Here is a 19,141-nt window from a genome sequence, read left to right as displayed (position 1 = left end):
TCAGTGAGAGAGAGTGAGTCAGTCAGTGAGAGAGAGTGAGTCAGTCAGTCAGTGAGTGAGAGAGAGAGAGTCAGTCAGCAAAGGTGTCTGCGAGAGTCTAGCTTAGGTTTTGTACTGGAAGGGTCCTCTTTCAGTACAAAAAATACTATGCCTAGAAAAAAGTGAAAACTTTACCCATTTTGGAGGAGTGTTGTACCAAATACCAAATTTGCTTTGGTTTGTAAATCCTGAAAAGGTTTTGAATCAAGTCTGCATTAGAAAACTTAAGCACACCAAAAGCAAAACATCCATAAATCTGGTCCCAACTATCAGATCAATATTCTCCTGCTCTGGAAAGATACTTTTAAACTCTATCGCGAGATGCGGGCACTGTATGAAATAAATCTCAGAAACATTCTTTTTGGCTAGCTTTGTGCTATAGAAATACCATATGTACACAAAAGTAGTGGTCTGCAACAATGTTATGCTTTGCATTTAGATGAGCTTAACAACTTGTGCAGCTACTCCCATGCTCCCGACTCACTGGGACTTGCCTTACTTTGAGCTACAGAGAATTACCTAGACCTATTTAACTTGATGACCAGTAACGAAAGACTGAAATAAATCATGGTTAAATGAAAAAGCATCAAAGGGGATGTGTCCACGTGTAATTTTATTGATCTAAAACACTTTTGGTTCCATAGGAGCCAGGATACCGAATAATAGAACAAAAAAAGTCTAGGACACTGTTCTAGAGGGGAAGAAAACGCCAGAATACTACAAGAAGAACAAAAGGCTGAATGAAAGCCAGCAACTTCGTTATTTGTTTCTAGATTCAGAGTTTTATTTAGTCCTCTTCCGGCATTGCATACGTTATAGCCAGCTTCCTTCTCATAGTTTTGTTGTCCAGTATTGGCCAGCCGCCATCCCTGCACATAGACTTCATAAATTCTGGGAAAAAAGAAATTAACATAAATCAGTATCATGTTACCGCCACTTTTTTAGGTTTTTAATTGGTTTGGGCTGCCCCGTCCAAGTGAAGAAACTGCCGTTCACCAGACGTTGTCCCACTTCCTATGCAAACAGAAAGCAATCAATACCAGATTTAACTTACAAAACCATCATGGAGGCAGCCATGTTGAGCCTGAACTCTACTTACAATATTCCTATTTGCAAAACAGTCTAAGAAATTACCATACTGACCAGAAATCCAAAAAGGAGCTTAAGGCCAAGTGCTTGGAACAGGGCAACTGATCTAATTATTGGGGGAGCTGATCAGGTCTAAAGAAAAGCTGTGAGCACAGTGTTTTATAAGTGCAGTTTGCTATCAACCATTCATCCAGTTTGAGCTCCTCACCTAGACCTACACATTCTGAAATTAAACCCCAACTCAAGGCTTTGCGCCAGATTTGCATGCCATTTGTAGCGCAAACTCTCAATGAGCTACAACCCCTCCCCTATTGCTCTTTTGCAGACGTCTGTTAGTTAGGTGTGAAGGAGTCCTTGTACAATAATATGATCCAGGACCACATATGCAAATATATATTTTAACACTTTATGTATATTCAAGTATTTTCATAGTTCAAGATCAATTAGAGTGGAAATTGTGCCAGTAGTGGCTGGGTGTGGATCTGCTTTCGCAACAGACTCCCCCAATACCAGTTGACAAGTGCAAACCGAGTCATGAGGCCACGCTTAGTAGTAGCAGAGCAAGGAAAGTTTGCCCCACGCCACTGATCACTGCCATGTGGAATGGGGCACTGACCACATAACTTGATGAACTCATGATTATAAGGTACAGGGCACAACTCTGTGTTCCAGACCATGGAAAAAGGATACACTGCCAGGTCGCAATTTGCTGCTACTTTTTTCAGTTAGTAAGTTGCTAAGTCTTATTGGCTGAGACAAACTTGGAAAAACTATATAAGCACATGGACATACTTTAATATTTTTGCCACGGTAGCATGTGAAAGTTAATATTATCGCTGCAAGGGTTCAAACATTTTTGTAAGACAGAATCTCAATGCACAGCCACGGTTGCAGTGGCTTTCACATGGCCAAGTGATGGAGCAGGTCAGAAATAAACGTCTTAGACATCTAGAGACATGAGAGAGATACCACGTGTGTTCTTTTCCAGCTTGGGGAAGTGACAAGTTTGGCATTTAACAGTTGACTGATTCAATGTTGTCCCTATACAGTTGCATGACTGTGGCATCAAGCCCTTTCACCACTCATTCAAACAAATATGCCTCTGGAAATACTATCAGGACAGAATGATAGCTTTCCAGGATACCAGTGATCTATCTGTTCCATAATTATCAAAGCATTGCAAATGTGTTGAACAAGGATCCATTCCACATCCTCCTTTCAGCATCTAAAACAGGTAATACTGAAGATGGCCATAATCTATGACACAAAAGCTGGTTTACAAAAAACAAGGCCCTAAAAACCCAGCATTAGACATAACAAGGCTCAATGAGAGCAGGGTGCGGGCATTGTCAGTCAAGCTCACTCCTATTGCAGACAGGGAGCTGGGTGGAGTCAAGTGTGGATAAATTGGTCAGTCCGTGACAAGAACGTGGTTCGCGTTCAGTCACAGACCTGCCTAGCATTTCCTGCACTCCCTTTGTGTTGTCGACTTACCTGCTCTGTCCTGTTGTCCCGCAGTCGAGAATTTGTGGTACCTTGATTGGACGTCTCTGACATGTCACGGCTCCTTCATGCGGGTCTTCCTCTTACAGGTCGTTGATCTCTTCTTCCGGGTTCCTGTCCGCATCCACGTTCCCTCGCCGGAGGTACCTGCTTGTGTAGCTCCGTTTCTTTGCGCCAGAGTTTCTTCAGCCTCTGGTCCTGTACAGAATACAATGAGAGAAGAAAGATATATTTAACCAAAGAATCCCCAGGTATATGGTAGGATGATGATGTTATATATGGTTAGAAGGACATAGTTACTTATCTGATTTATCTGATCCACAAAAAGTGGAAAAACTGTTATTCTTGTGTTTCCCTTATTTACCACGGGCTGGATATAAAGAGAAAATATATGTAAGTTAGTTTCCTAATTTCTTAAGGACACGCTATATTCTTATCTGACACAACACCTTTTTGTGTAGATTTTTCATACTACATCCTATCTAGGAAAATATGTTTTTTGCCTAGTATTAACTAGGATGTATATTTTGGGGGTCTAATTGAGTGCTACAGTGGCATTTGTTAAGGTTAGTACCTCGCATTGTTTTTTGCAATTATAAATATAACTTCTATTACCATAAGGTGAATAACTAAGCTCACAAACAGGGCCACTGCCCATTCTGCAGATCCAGGCAAACAAAGATGTGGGCTCTCAGCCATGCTGCATAACCAGGCTAAGAAAAAGCAGGGCCCTGGCCGAAGGTACATAACATAGGCGGCTCAAATACAATATACCAGTGCTTAGCTGTATAGAACACATTTAATTCATTTCATGCTATATACACTAGATGTGGAGCACTGATGCAGGCGGTAAATGGGAGCGACCGGTGGTGCGGGGCTGCAGGCCCCGCGGGGGGGGGGGGTTGGGATCACCAGGAGGGGAGGAGAGTGACAACACACACAGACGCACCGAATATTCTTCAAAGGCTGAACGCAAATGCGTTCCAGCACTCTTCTAAGGCCTATGAATAACGATACTGTTGAAGCGCAAATGCGTTTCACCTCACACCCCTCCCGCGGACCTCCTCACCAGCTTTATTTTTTTTTTTGATAATCAACTTTATTGGATTTTCAGGAACACAAAAATTAATTAGCAGCTAATCACTTATCATTGAAAAAAATAAACCACATGACATTGTATACAGTTAACAAGACAAGGGCGGCGCAGCAGGGCTGGGCACGGCAATCCAGATAGGTCATACAGATGTATAAAAAAGACAGATCATCACATTGGTAGCAGATTAACCCCTTCGATGCTGATGACGAGCTCAGCTCGTCATCAGCCACGGGGGGCGTGTGTCATCTAACGCGGCTTTTGCGAAAAAGCCGCGTAGCGCAAAAATAACCGCAGCAGCGATGCGGTTAAAACATTTACCCCACACTTTACCGAATAAGTCAGGGCATCCCCGGGCTTCAAATAGGGATTCAAATAGGGATTACTCCTGCATTCCACATCAATCCACTTTTCTCTTCCATTTCTGTACAGTTGACGCCTTAGCCTGGGACCAAAGCGCAGCTATATCTCTTTTTGCCACTGCCACAGCCATCCACAGAAAGCGCTTGTCTGCCCTAGAGCCATCCAGGCCGTCAAACACCACCAGCAGCAAGCGTCTCGGGTCTTGGGGGACCTCCCATCCCAGGGCCTGCGTGAGTTCGAGTTCCACACCTCTTCAGAACGGTGCCACAGCCGGATGTGATAGAAATCGGCTGGGGCGGAGTCACATCGCGCGCATGCTGGGTAGGGTCTCATCTGGGCCTGGAATAGACGTGTCGGAGTGAGGTATGCTGCATGAAGGTAGTAAAGTTGGACCAGGCGCAACTTGGAGGATGTGGTCAGGGTTTTGGGTGCCATAAGGGCATCTCGCCAGTCCGCCTCTTCTAGGGGGCCCAGCCATCCCTCCCATCGAGCCCTGAGCCGGTCCAGAGAAGTGGGACCATTGTTCAGCAGTGACCGGTATATGCAGGATACTCCCCCCCCCCCCCCCTCCCCAGGTTCCCCATCATCACCTGGGCCTACAGGGGGCTGAACTCTGGAAAGGAAGCAGGGGAAGAAACGTGTGTATGGAGGGTGTGTCTGAGCTGTAGATATTTATAGAATTGGGAATGAGGAAGGGCGTGGCGCTGCTGCAGGTCAGCTAAGGATCGAATGTGGTTTCCCACCCATACATCTCCGAGCAACAAAATCCCAATGAGGTCCCAGTGGCCGAACCCCTGCAGGGACGAGAACTCTTGTAACCAGGCCCCGTGCCAAAGAGGCGTCTGTAGAGTGAGGTTCCGATCCCACCGCACGTGGCATAGGGCCGTGTGCGAGGCCATAAGCACCGTCCTAGTGACAGGGGGCAGAGCCTGTGGCCCGAGCTGCCATATAAAAACGCCTGGAGCTGCGTGAAGTATGTTGTGCTGAGTTCCACTCGGTAGGCTGGGTCGGACAAGCCACCCACAAACCAATCGTGGATCACAATAAGTCTTGTGGCCAAGTAGTAGAGGTGGAGATTTGTTACTCCCATGCCCCCATCAAAGGGGGGGATACGACAGTACGCCAGGGATAAACGCGGCCACCCCCTACCCCAGAGAAGCCGGGTAAGAACACCGACTAGCTCCCGGAACCAACTACCTGGGAGGTGAATGGTAATGTTTTACAATATGTAAAGAAAACAGGGGAGGATCATCATTTCAAAGAGCGCACTTCTGCCCAGGGGGTTAAGGGGGAGGGTCTGCCATTTCTTGAGGTCCGTATTCATCATGCTGACTAAAGGTGCGACATTCAAAGCCTATTCGAGCTCTGGCAGAAGGGTAACCCACACGCCTAGGTATTTGAAAGATTGTCTCCTAAGGGGGATGCCCGTTTGCCAGTCAAAGCAAGCCCGGAAGGGATGCAGAGGGACCAAAGTTGACTTTGCCGGGTTGAGGCGGAATCCAGAGACTCGCTCGAACGTGGAGAGGACCTCCAGGCACATGGGGCCAGAACTGTGTGGATCCGCTAGATAAAATTCCCTTTTGGGAACTAAAACCCTCACACACCCAGCAAGCTAGGTGTCATGCTTCATCATATGGGTTCTGCTCCTCGTCAGACTGGCGCTGCAGTGTCTGACGGGCTCCCTTAAAGGGGCTCTTTATCGGAGATCTTTTGTTCCAGCCATATGGTGCATGCGTGTGAGAGGGCAGGAGGAAGTGTAGTCGTGAAGTGAAGGTGGGTTAAAAAAAGGACTGCTCCTGTGGGACCGGCACAATCGGGTATGGTACCTTGGCGGCGCGCGGTCCAGGCCGTCCAGACCTACCCCCACGTACAGCGCCTGGTCATGGCGCGGAGCAGCTGTAATAGTGAAATAGCCTTGTGGATTTCTTCCAGGGTGAAGGGGGGATCCAGAGCCTCTGCGGTCTCCAGAGGAAGGCACGGCAGCTGAGTACCAGTCTGTGAGGGTGACCCCGCCCCCATCGTCACCCGTGTGAATCACCCCAAAGACATAACATGAATTCCCTACCAGTATGAGAATGAGGAGGAAACCATTACCGGATCCCCACTGCTAATACGTGACTCTTCCCTCCTTCCACAGCCTTCTGGAAATGACCCGGATGTAGCTTGTTCCTTGGGAGGCAGGACAGACGCCTCCCGTGACCAATCGGGATTACGCACAGAGGAACAGCAGACGCTAAAAAGGAAAGGGGAGACACCATTGGGCGCGACTGTGGAGGAAAGACCGGAAGAGGATACCCGCAGGATCCAGGAGCCGCCAAAGAAGAATTCCAACGCCGAACCCGAGGAAACCGAAGACGAGGAGCCGGAGAGCTGGTGCGAAGACTGGTGGACCCCGGAGGACGCACGAGCCGCCACATCTCCGGAGATTTGTGGTTATTAGCGTTACGTGGTGGGACAGGGACTTAGGGAAGGAAAGGGAGACTGCAGTGGGTGAGAAAATAATGTGGGAAAGGGCGGGTTTGACGGCAAGTCACTTTGTATATCTCACGCCTCGCCCTGATAATTGCCACAGATTTTGAACCGAGTAAACTGCTTCACACCTCTCCCTGATACCTGCCCACATATTCGGTGCAAGAGAAGTGCCTCCTATGATTTAGCACACGCCGAGCCGTAGCATATTAAACCCTACTTTTCCTTATAAGCTTCATTTTGTCCTACACGAACCTTCCTTTGTCTCACTCACGTGGTTTTGGTGACAGTACTCCATATTAGTAAAAGGGTAGACACTGACGCCACTCTCTTTTGTTTGAGGTGCCACCTGGAACCGGCCCAGAACTCCAGACACCCGTAATAGGTTTCCCCACTCCAGGACGACCATCAGAAACCCATAATAGGTTTCCCCACTCCAGGAAGACCATCAGAAACCCGTAATAAGTTTCTCAAGACCGAGCAGACCATCAGAAGCCCGTAATAGGTTTCTAAGCACCCTGAAGAGCGGAGTACCCATCCCCGGACTGTCTACCACACCACCCCATTTCTGACTGTTCAGTGCTGCTTCACCCGGACTTTACACCTTACAATTAAAACGTGAAAGTCTAATAAAACCCGCACTATTGACCCCATTCGGCCTCCTCGCTTCTGCTTCCGACCATCCCTCCGACACAGTCCTCTCCAGCAAATCTGCCAGTGGAGCGCCCAGGGGGCGAGCGGTATATAGGGTCGACTAGTAATCAGCAAACATTTGCGGAATGGCTGAGGACGTCACCCGGTGGGCACCGGTATTCAAGCGGATTTCGGGAATAATGCGGTTTACTTTGGAATAGGACACTAGGTTGTGGAGGAGCTTGTCATTCTTATCACCCCACCCATAAATACGTGCCACAGATGAACGCAAGAGCATTTTAGCGGATTCCAACGAGATCCGGCAAATCTCCTCGCGGACCACTGCTAATTGTCGGGAGGAGTCTCTGCGACCGTTAGTGAGCTGGGTTTTTTCCAGCTGCCCTTGCCGAGATTCCAGATGCACTAGTTGTGCCGTTTGCTCCATCCGCTTCGCGTGGACCAGTCCCCTGGCCACCCCCCGGACAAAAGCCTTGTCGGCCTCCCACAGCGTCCCCGGTGAGGGAACCGAGCCCGTATTTATGGAAAAATAGTGACACAATTTCTGTCTGAATGACTCCACTAGTTCAGAGTCCAAAGTCACCCGTGTGCCCGCCGAAGAGGACCCAAGACGGAGGGAGATGGGGGAGTGATCCGAAAGCCCCCTGGGCAATATCGTGGCCCCCGATACCAGTTGGCAGTCTGTTGCAGGCATCAGGAGATAGTCTATGAGGGAGTGAGTATGGTGGGCTGCCGATGTGTGGGTGTATTGTTCCTTGCGGGGGTTCCATACCCTCCATACGTCACAAAGGCCCTAGGCCGAAGACCAGTTCGAGAGGGTCCTCGCGGAGGCGTTGCGGGCCTCCGATGGGGTCCCTGTCGTATCACGCAGGGGTTGCAGGACGGCGTTGAAGTCCCCTCCAACCACCGTGAGACCCTGTGGAAAGGAGGAGATTACCAGTGTAAGGTGGCGAAGAGTGGGAGGCATGAGTGCAAGGGGAATGTAAGTGCATAGGAAGTTCAGAGGGCGCCCCTCAATTGTTCCTGAGACGGCCAAGTAACAGCCCTGTGCATCAGTCTCGGTTTTACCCAGGGTAAAGGGAAGTCCCTTTCTGAGTAAAATAGCCAGACCCTGTCAAATCCGTATGGGGCCAGGAAGTTGCAGTGTGCACCCAGGAGGTGCGTCTCTTGGAGGAAGAGAATGTCCAGTGTGTGGTGGTGAGCAGCGCAGAGGACGGCCTTGCACTTTATTTGGTCCAGGAGGCCATTGACATTCCAGGAGAGGATGTGGATAGGCCTATTGAGGGTGTAGGTCATCTAGAGGAATGGTGTGTGGAAGGGCGAATGTAGACTTGGGACCGTGCCCAGCCTAAGGGGAGCACCCATCCACACCCGGGCCCAGGAAAGGGGGCATGGGAAGTGGTGATCTGCTCGTCAACTGTGAAAACAATTAGGAAGTCACGACTACCAATGAGAACCTCAGACAGCAGCCCGTAGGCGGCTAAAAATAACAAACTGTTGGGAGACAACTGTACCCCTCCCCTCCCTTGCCCCCTCAACTCCCCCACCCTAAACTTCTGAAGTGGAAGCATCTGTCGTCCCAAACCCCAACCACTAACTACCCCACAAAGCGGTGATTCGCTAATCTAAAATGGTTAACAACAAACAATCAGGAACATGGCTGAGTTGGACCCCCCTCCATGTATATGGATGATTGCCCAATGTAGAAAAACATGGAGGGGATAACGTAAGAGTCATAGGTGAAATCAAACCTGGGATTGCAATTGAAAGGTAAACCCTGGACGGGCCACCCAGTGGAGCCAGGTAGATCCCCTCTCATGGGGTCGGGGGCAGTCCCGTCTTGAAGGGTGAAATGTAAGTTACACAATCTGTAGCACTGATCACACCCCCTCCTCCCCACCAGAGCCACGGATTATGGGGCTCCCAGACAGGTCCGAGTCCGACATGGCCCTCCGCCGGGTAACATCTGGTCTTGGGGCGCTGCCCATATCTATAAGAGAAGAGGCCAGGGTGGGGGAGTAGGCCCTTTGGTTCGAGGCCTGAGTCGGGGAGGGCAGGGACTGCGCCTCCGGCGAGTGATAGCTCCACACACGGCGGTTGCTTCGTCTTCAAGATCCGGTTCGGCGCCTCTGGGCCTTGGGTGCTTCCTGGCTAGGCTGCGTCGTTCTTCGGGCAGGGGACGGGCCGCACCAGGTACGAGGGGCCGCTCTTCCATAAGCCAGGTCCATGCCGCCTGGGGGGTGTCAAAGAAAAATGTTTTGTCCTGGAAGATCACCTTAAGTCGAGCTGGGAAGAGGAGACCATAGCGGAGGCCTATGGCCCTGAGTTTTTGCTTGACCTCGTCATAGGACCGGCGCTGAGTCTGCACCTTTCTGGAGTAATCCGGGAAGAACATAATTTTGGAGTTCTGGAAGTGTAACGGTCCCAGTTCCCTGGCGGGCCCCAGAATCGCAACCCTGTCCCGGAAGTTGAAGACGCGAAGGATTATGGGACGAGCGGGAGCCCCGGGAGGGGGTTTGGGAGCGAGGGAGCGGTGAGCCCGCTCCACCGCGAACCAGGGGGAGAGTTTCTCTTTGGGAATCCAGGAGCAGACCCAGGCCTCAAAGAAGGTGTCAGTGCGGTCTTTTTCCACTCCCTCCGGAAAACCCAGGAGGCGCAGGTTGTTTCTTTGGGCCCTATTTTCAGCATCTTCGGCCCTGCGGTGTAGCTCCGAGGTCTGTGTCTGAAGGCGGGCCACCTGGGATTTGAGAGCACCCACATCGTCCTCCACCGTAGAGATACGGGACTCCGTTTCTGTGATACGTGCCGTGGCATTACGGAGGTCCTGTCGAATCAAGGCCACGTCCACCCTCCTCTCCAATCTTGCTCTCCACCGAGGCTTGTGACATGCTAATCGCCTGCAGGATAGTGGAGAGATCACCCCCGGCAGTCCCAGGCGCAGCCATAGACCCGCCACCTGGGTCTCGATCTGACTTGATAAATTGGTCCATTTTTGTTTGGGTTGGGGGAATGGTGGCCTGGGTGGCACGGGTTCTGCCCATGTCCTCGAAGAGTCAGTTTGAGGTGGCCGAAGGAGGGGGGACGCACCTGCGCCTCGGCCGCAGCCCCCGCCACTCGGTATAGTGGCCGATCCCTCACCCACTCCCCGACGTTGAGGGGGGGGCACTCTCTAGGGGAGCCCAACTCTTGACAGCAATGACCGTCCTAAAGGCAGCTCCGGTGGCCCCAAGACCCCAGGGGGCCCCCGCCAACAGCCCTCAGCAGAAGGCCCCAGGCATGCAGAGGAAGAACGGGGGGTAGGCACGAGTGCCACCCGACACGGTAGCCGATCTGCCCCCACAACGAACCACAGCACACCCTGCGGCCCGAGATAGTGGGGAGAAGCGGGCCCTCAAAGCAACGAGTCCGGGTTAGGTCGGAGAACCTTCAGAGCCCTGGAAGTCGGGCACCCCACCTCTCCAGTGTCAGGGCAGTCAATGGAAGTGCCACATCCCGCAGCGGACCAAGCAGCCCACCCTTGAGGGACGCAGGACGGTCTCAGGCCAGCCGTACCGTTCCTCCGGAGGGTCCCGCAGCACGCATCCCCACACTGCAACTCCAAGATGGCGGAGGGCGCGAACAGCTGCGGGGGATCACGGTGCCCTGCGGGAGTCACACACAGGGTTGTAGTAAGGCACACAGGCTTCTCCAGCAGTCCATACAGCAGCCTCCGGCCCTAAGGGCAGTCCCCTAGGACAGGCACCACCAAGGCCCACAGTCTCTCCGCCCGCCCGGGAGGCATGGCCCCGGTGTTCCCACAGAAAGGCTCGGGGGGAGGCGACACAAAGCTGGTCTCCCAGTCTCTTCACAGCCCCAGGGGAGCAGTTCAGGCTGCACCCAGAGCCAGGCACTCCCGCATCCAGCCAGGTCAGCCGCGTTCCCCAGGCCCCGCCGCACTCACGCAGATCGGAGCAGCCCTGTTCCGCAGACCCGGCCTGTCTCTTCAGCCGAGGCACGGCGTGCGGGTGACGCCCCACCCTGCGTCGTCCGGAGGGCCGGTCGACATCCTCCCGCAGTCACCTCCACTTGGGAGGGAGGGGTGAGGGGGGGTGAGCAGACACCAGACCACATTGAGAGTGTGCAAAAGGCCGCTTTTATTGAAACAGGTGCATATTTACAACAATACAAACCTGGCAACCGCCTCACAAAACTAGTCCTCACTAAATAAGATGTTACCTTACAACCCCAAACGTCAGGCCCGCCCCTAACACGTCACAAACCCCGCCCCCACCCAGCACAACATAATTACAATTCAAACAATACCAAAACCTGATAATCATTTAAATATCATCCCAACCCACCGCATAACATCACATTCCACAAATTACCCACCAACAACTTACATTACCCAAAACCTTGTAACCACCCCACGAAACAACTATTTAAACTTTTCCAGCCATAGCCCAACTTTAGCAAAAACCCAACAACCTTCATGTCCCTGCTGACCAAGAACGCCCAATTTCCGCACGGCACCTGTTCCAAGCGACAATGAACAAAATGTTTGTCACCCCATATCCACCTGTTCCGACAAAAAGACCCGAAAATTATGGAAGCATAAACTAAATAAATAAATAAATGAATTTAAATAAATAAATAAAAGACCCGGGGAAAAAAGGAAACAGAGCTAACCGAGAATAGGGAGGGAGGGAGGGAAAATTTTCAAATTAATCTAATGAGCTCCCGGCCACCAGGTCATTCAGCCTAAAATGGTGGCCGGGAGGAGGAGCCAAAGGAATATATAACTGGGCTCCCTCAGTAGGAACCGAGGGAGCCCAAAACAAGCCCAAAAGCAGCCCAAGGCTGGCGCTCCGAGGACAACCCCCCCCCACTAGCCCCTCCCAATCAGCCCGGGGGTGGGGACCTCCCTACGGTCGGCTGCCCCCCCCAAGCCCCCATTGGGAGGGAGGGGTGAGGGGGGGTGAGCAAACACCAGACCAAATTGAGAGTGTGCAAAAGGCCGCTTTTATTGAAACAGGTGCATATTTACAACAATACAAACCTGGCAACCGCCTCACAAAACTAGTCCTCACTAAATAAGATGTTACCTTACAACCCCAAACGTCAGGCCCGCCCCTAACACGTCACAAACCCCGCCCCCACCCAGCACAACATAATTACAATTCAAACAATACCAAAACCTGATAATCATTTAAATATCATCCCAACCCACCGCATAACATCACATTCCAAAAATTACCCACCAACAACTTACATTACCCAAAACCTTGTAACCACCCCACGAAACAACTATTTAAACTTTTCCAGCAATAGCCCAACTTTAGCAAAAACCCAACAACCTTCATGTCCCTGCTGACCAAGAACGCCCAATTTCCGCCACCCAGAAAAGACGGGGAAAGGAATTACCCTCCTCTCTTTCTGCCCCCCAAAACTAACCAACCAAGGAACCAGAACACCTCAACCCAAAAAATTTTGAATCTTCAAGCACCTGGAGAGCACCTCTCGCAATTCCAATAAGTATAAATCCATCCCTATACGAGACAAATGAACACCATCGCTGCGAAAAAACTCCATAGTGTCATAACGGATGTCCTTATGGGACACCCGCCCAAAACCCAGATCTCTACAAAAACGGGAAACCTCCAAATTCAACTTCCTTCGCGCCTTATCAACCGCCCTAGGCTTGATCGCACCCCTCCAGGTTCTTCTAGGGACCAACTCCGTCCATAAAACATGGCAGCCCGCCCATTGTTGACGAATAAGGGAAAGATCCTTCTTCATCGCTCTCAATAAAACCACCCCTTTCACCCCACAAAGGTCATTCTCACCAAGGAGCAAGAGCAATACATCAGGACAAATACCCCCCACCAACCAAGAATTCAAGGCCGGGATAAGCTCCCTCCAGATCATACCTCCCTTCCCCTTCCATACAACATTAAACAGACGAGAATTAAAACCAAGCGTGGGACCAAAATAGCTTCTTATAGCTTGATCTTCCGCGCGCCTAATGAAGGAATGTCCCACTATCCAGATCGTCATGACAGAAGAACGGGGGTCGGCCACTGAACCTGAAAAAGAAAAGCAGCATCAAACTCAAGAAAAATTATCATCCGCAGGCGCCAAAACAGGATCAGTACGCACATAGCGCCTAAAACAGTTGGAGGTCCAACGTCCCAAAGACATAATGTCCTGCTGCGACCAACCCCTGTACTGAGCTTCTGTTGCTGCCCCAATCCTGAAAGAATGCGTACCATACTGTGTCTCATCCAAGCCCATGAAGCGCAGCGCTTTACGCAAAACCATGCGCAGTTGATACTCAGTCACCCTGGAACCATCCATATGTCGAAAAACAGGGCCCTCAAAGGCGGCCCCCGAACAGTCCCGCAAACGCCTGGCCCACCTCAAAGGACACGTCTCAGAAGGGGAAGAAGCTTCCAGCCAAATGCCCCTCCCCTTGCCGTGTTGATCAGTTTTTGCCCGAGCCAACCAGACGTGCAACCCTGTTTCCAAAAATCGAACATTCCCCCACCCCACCCCAAAAGTAACTTTCGACCCCAGTAACTCAGAAACTCTGAAAGCACCAAAAAACATCCAAACCATAAGAGTAGAAAACAGACAAACCTCAAACTCATTCAAACAAACTGAGGGCAAAACCTGCAAAACTCGGGCCAATGTCTGCCAAGACAAAGGTTGGCGAACCATGTGTTCCCTACCCCTCTCCCTAGACCAACCTTCCAGCATGCGCTTACCCACCGCCCCTGCCGAAGGACAATAGCCCCACAGTAATTTGCCCATGAACGCAATACCAGCCAATTTTCCAGCAATCGTCACACGTGTCAAACCCCTGTCCATCAAGTGAAGAATGAACTGTACCACATCTTCAGATCGTCTCCAGCCCGGAGCGCGCCAGCCGGCCCCAGATTCCAAAAACTCTTTCCAGGCCAATTCATACGCTGCCCTAGTGGAAACTGCGAGCGAACCTACCACCAACTGCAAAACCCTGTCTCGCCTACAGTCCACAGATGTTCTGGCATGCGGGTCGGCGTCCTGTCCGCCTCCGAGGCTAGCCCATGGAATCTCTCCCACTGTGAACGAGACAAAGCATCCGCAATGTCATTGTCCACCCCAGGAATGTGTAAGGCCTTAAAACTGATGTCATACGTCAAGCACCCCAACACAAAGACTCACAAGAGCTTCAAGATGTGAGCATCCCTGGCCGACTGCCGATTGATAATGTCCACCACAGCCTTATTATCAATTCGAAACAGCACTTTTTTGTGAGCAAGCTCCTGACCCCACAAAGTCAACGCCACCACCACAGGGAAAAGCTCAAGGAAGGCAATACTCCTGCCTCCGTTCTTCCACGCAGCAGGCCACTGTTCAGCGTACCATCTGCCCTGCCAGTAAAGACCGAAACCATCACTGCCTGCAGCATCTGAAAAAATTTGGACGTCCCAAATCCAATTCTCTTCTCTGTACAGAGGAATGCCATTGAAAGAGTGTAAAAAGGCTACCCACATCCGCAGATCCTCCTTAACACCTGCTGACAAGCGGACGTGATGGTGAGGTAAAAACTGACCAGACAGAGCTCTACCTAAACGCCTGCAAAAAGTTCTACCTGCCCTGACCACCCTACAAGCAAAATTAAGATGGCCCAGCAGCACCTGAACTTCCTTTGCCTTGTTCAACATAACATGTAAGAGGTCCAACATTTTTGCTTTTTTATCCACTGGTAAGCGTGCCTCCATAACATTAGAATCAATTTCGATCCCCAAAAAAGACATGGTCGCGCAGGGGCCCATTGTCTTTTCCGGTGCCAACGGCACACCTAAAAATTCCATCAGAGTTTGGAATGTTCGCAAAGCATTCTGGCATGCTGAGGAATTGGGAGCGCCTAAAAAAAGAAATCATCCAGGTAGTGAGTCACAAGCTGGTGTCCTGACGTGTCGGTGAAAAACCATTGGAGGAATGTGCTAAAGGTCTCAAATAACACACAGGATATGGAACAACCCATTGGTAGAGCCTTATCAACATACCACTTCCCTTGAAATTGAATCCCCAAAAGATCCCAATCCCCAGGATGTACTGGCAATAAACGGAATGCAGATTTGATGTCACATTTTGCCATTGCCGCACCAGTGCCGGCAGAGACAACCAGGGCCATGGCCACATCCACTGAAGAATAAGACACTGAAGCAGCCTCACCATCAATGAAATTGTTAACTGATGAGCCCTCCGGCCATGACAAATGTTGAATCAAACGAAATTGCCCAGGCTCTTTTTTAGGTACCACACCAATTGGGGAGACAATAAGATTTTCCAAGGGCCAATCATCAAAAGGACCCGCCATCCTTCCCTCACGCACTTCCTTGTCCAATCTGTCTTGCACCACCTCTGGATGTTCATTGGCTGACAAAAGATTCTTTGACCACCGCCGCAACCGCGGCCCTGTGTAACCAAGTCGAAAACCTTCCTGAAAACCATCCAACAATAACTTAGCAGCCTCGACATTCCCATAACCCCTCAGAGCCACAGCCAAGTGAAAAGGATTAACTGGCGTATGAGCCTTTGGGCCCAGTTCCAGAAGTGTTTTTCCCCCCCCCTGTTAGGTTGAGGCTGCTGTGCAGGAGCAGGGGCATTGGCCGTCTGCTGTGACCACTGCCTGCCCCCTGTAACCCGAGGCCCCCAACACCTGGACAGTGGGTGCGTTCTACCACATTGGGAGCATTCGTGTCTAAATTTGCAATACTCTCTCGGGCAATATCCTCTGTTAAAATCCCAACAGGTCCCATTGGCAGGTTGGACTGACGCAGCTGCACCCACCCCTACCCGAGTGGGCTTACCCTGAAAGGGCCGTGAAGGTAATGGATACCCACTAGCTGTGAAAATCATCTTACCACCCGCCGATGCCCCCATAGTGTGTTGCCACAAGTCATTATCCAATTCCCCCCATTTCGCTTCAGGATCCCAAGCCATCCGAGCCCGGAATTCCTCATCGTACTGTGACCAGGCATAACCACTGCCAGTAATCTGCGCCTTTCTGATCACATCCATATACTTAAAAAGGGCCACAGAGCGCTCAGGGAATTTCTCACAGTACACGCTAGCATATATAAGAAATGCCGCTGTCCAGTTTTCGATGGTCAAAGGAACCTTTGGGCGCTTGGCCAACTCGTACTCTTCCTCCTTAGACCCCTCCTTAGACCTAACTTCCCTATGTAAGAGCTTCAATAATTCCACGTACTCCCCTTTCCAACTCCTTTCCTTAGTGGACAGCATTAAATGAGCGCCCAACGGTTTTGTGACGCCCATGTAAGGCAATTTCTTTATTTTAAGCTCCTTGCTGTGTGGGGGATCCTTACCTACCTCCATGGGCTCCGTAACAGTCCCAGAATCCACCTTAGAACCCACACCCCCGTCACCCGTACCCACTCCTTGATCCTTAACATAACGACCTTTGTGGAGCTTAAGATCCACACCCTCAGAAGGAGGATCCCCCCCGTTCCAACAGAAACCATCAATGGCTTGTCCCGCGGCCCAGCAAGCTCACCTGGATTCAATAAAGGCAGTTGGACCGGCCTCGCTCTCCATGCCATCTGTTCAACATCGTCGCCTGACCGAGGAACCCTCACCGCGGGGCCGCTCTCCCGAGTTGGTCTGGAAACTGTAGTTCTCGGACGCACCACCACCGGTGCCTGTAAAACATCATCAGAAGCGTGAAAAAGCCCCCCCCTTGCACCCTCAGCACGTATCTCGCCCTCCTCAGGGCTCTCCTCATCGTAATCTAAAACCAAAGATTCCTCCAACCTAGGAGGGGCCAACACCTTTGACGGACTTCTGAAACCAACCTGGGCCTTACCAGCCCGAACTGACACCTGAGGCGGGGGAGCCGACTGGACCCGTCTGTACTCCCCCGAACGTTGACCAGTTCTGTACACCTTAACCAACGATGAATCCTTTTGTTGATGAGAAGAAACATTTGGGGCCAGCGAGGACGCGCCGGTCCTGCTTCTGCCAACCCCGCCGATATCCAAAGAACCTGACAATGGGGCCAGCGAGGACGCGCCGGGTCCGCTTCTGCCAACCCCGCCGATACCTGTAGAAAGAGAAGTTGGGGCCAGCGAGGACGCGCCTGACCTGCTTCTGCTGACCGCGCCGAGATCCTGAAAGGAAGACGTTGGGGCCAACGAGGTCGCGCCTGACCTGCTTACGTTGACCGCGCCGGGGTCCCTCGCCGGTACGGGGTATGCCGCGCCAGGCTCCACCCTCCCTTCTCCTCGGTGTAACTGGGCCGCACTCCACCCTACCAAGTCTGCCTCTCCACGACGCTCTCTGACCTGCAAAGAAAAAGGCTGAACTGATGTGCCGGGACCCTTACTACCAGAACGGCCAAAACTATCAACACCACTAGCCATACAAAAACTAGAATCCTGAAACTGCACTTGACCAACCTCCCGAGAAACAGACCCCTTAGATCGAACCGACAACCCCCGCCGAGGAGGGGAAGGCTCCACTTCCTCACCACCACTACTCCAGTTCAACAGCTCCTGAACAATCTTAGACGCAGGTCCCGATGCCAGTCCACCCTGCCCTTTCTGCTGGATATCAGAGCGGGGCTGCTCCAACCTCCCAAGCGATCTGCCCCCAACAGGCAAACCCGGAAAACTCAAAGTGCCCCCAAAACCACTCAGCATATCAGTCCCCTGGATGGGTGTAGCCCTGCCCGCATCACGAACCCCTTCTGCCCAGGAAGGAAAAACATCTAAACCCTCCCAAGATCTAGCACCCACCTGCCTATCGCCACTCTCCTGCAGAGGAAAATTAACAGCACCACCCACAGAAGGCTCAATGATCCCCCTGCCAGACCCAGAAACATCCTGTGGATCACACAACAAAACACGACCAGACTGCTGTCCCAGCAAACCTGCCCCTGCCCTCCTTTCCACCTGCGCCCATTCCCCCTCCCCCACAGAACCACTGAGCACAGAAAGTACCTCACCCCGGGTTGAGGCAGGGGGGGAAAACAACAGGGGGCTATATGGCACAAAAGCAGACTGTACTGCACCACAGGCAACATCACTAGCATGCAAAACCTCCCCGGAAACACGGGCCGGCGTCGAAAAGCGATCACCACCAGCCCCTGCGCTTACATTCGGAGTTACGACCTGTCCAGACCTTCGAGCCCCCAAATCCGTTAAATCCATAAACTGTCTTTCAGGCCCAACAGCCGGCAACACACCCTCACCGCCAGCGCGAGGCTCGAGGATTCCAACGCGCGCATGCGCACCAACCGCCAGCTCCTCACTCAATAGCTCCGCATCATGGGACACGGAGGCAGAAGCCGAGCGCTTCCTGCCTCCGCGCTTACCGGCCCGCTTGCCTCTGGCAGCGGGAACTGAAAGCGACCGCACCGGCAGCCCCACGGACACAAGGGGAGCCGACGCCTCACCCTCCCCCAACCCCGCCTCGCGCAGCGGAACCGTTTCCCCCTCCACATGCGTCACACTACCAGGGGCCGCTCTCCTAGAGCGCGGGCGGCCCCTTTCACTTACCGCCTCCCTACGCGACTTCTTCGGCGAACCACACGCCGCGACCACCGCCGCAACACGCGCCGAGGCCTGCCGCCGAGGACGCGACGTTCCAGGAACGTCACCCAAAACCAGGTCCAGGCGTCCCGCTTCGCTAAGAAGGCGGATCGCCTCAAGAACTCGGTAATCCTCGGTAGACATGTCAAAGTAGAAAATTCACCACACAAAATTTTCAAATTAATCTAATGAGCTCCCGGCCACCAGGTCATTCAGCCTAAAATGGTGGCCGGGAGGAGGAGCCAAAGGAATATATAACTGGGCTCCCTCAGTAGGAACTGAGGGAGCCCAAAACAAGCCCAAAAGCAGCCCAAGGCTGGCGCTCCGAGGACAACCCCCCCCACTAGCCCCT

The 19,141-nt window shown here is 52.0% G+C and overlaps 1 protein-coding gene across 1 annotated transcript; it reads right to left on the bottom strand.

Annotated features, from left to right (window-relative positions):
• Positions 1–12,661: 12,661 nt before the first annotated feature.
• Positions 12,662–17,898, bottom strand: LOC147727301 (uncharacterized). The gene is made up of 2 exons (XM_086963087.1): positions 16,755–17,898; positions 12,662–13,272 (listed from the first exon to the last, which is right to left on the bottom strand). The coding sequence occupies exons 1-2, from the start codon at positions 17,896–17,898 to the stop codon at positions 12,662–12,664; spliced, it is 1,755 nt and encodes a 584-aa protein (XP_086819213.1).
• Between the last annotated feature and the right edge of the window lie 1,243 nt (positions 17,899–19,141).

The sequence above is a fragment of the Lissotriton vulgaris genome, chromosome 3_1 (genome assembly GCF_964263255.1).
Source record: "Lissotriton vulgaris chromosome 3_1, aLisVul1.2, whole genome shotgun sequence".
NCBI classification, from domain to species: domain Eukaryota; kingdom Metazoa; phylum Chordata; class Amphibia; order Caudata; family Salamandridae; genus Lissotriton; species Lissotriton vulgaris.
This window is presented reverse-complemented; position numbering and strand designations above follow the sequence as displayed.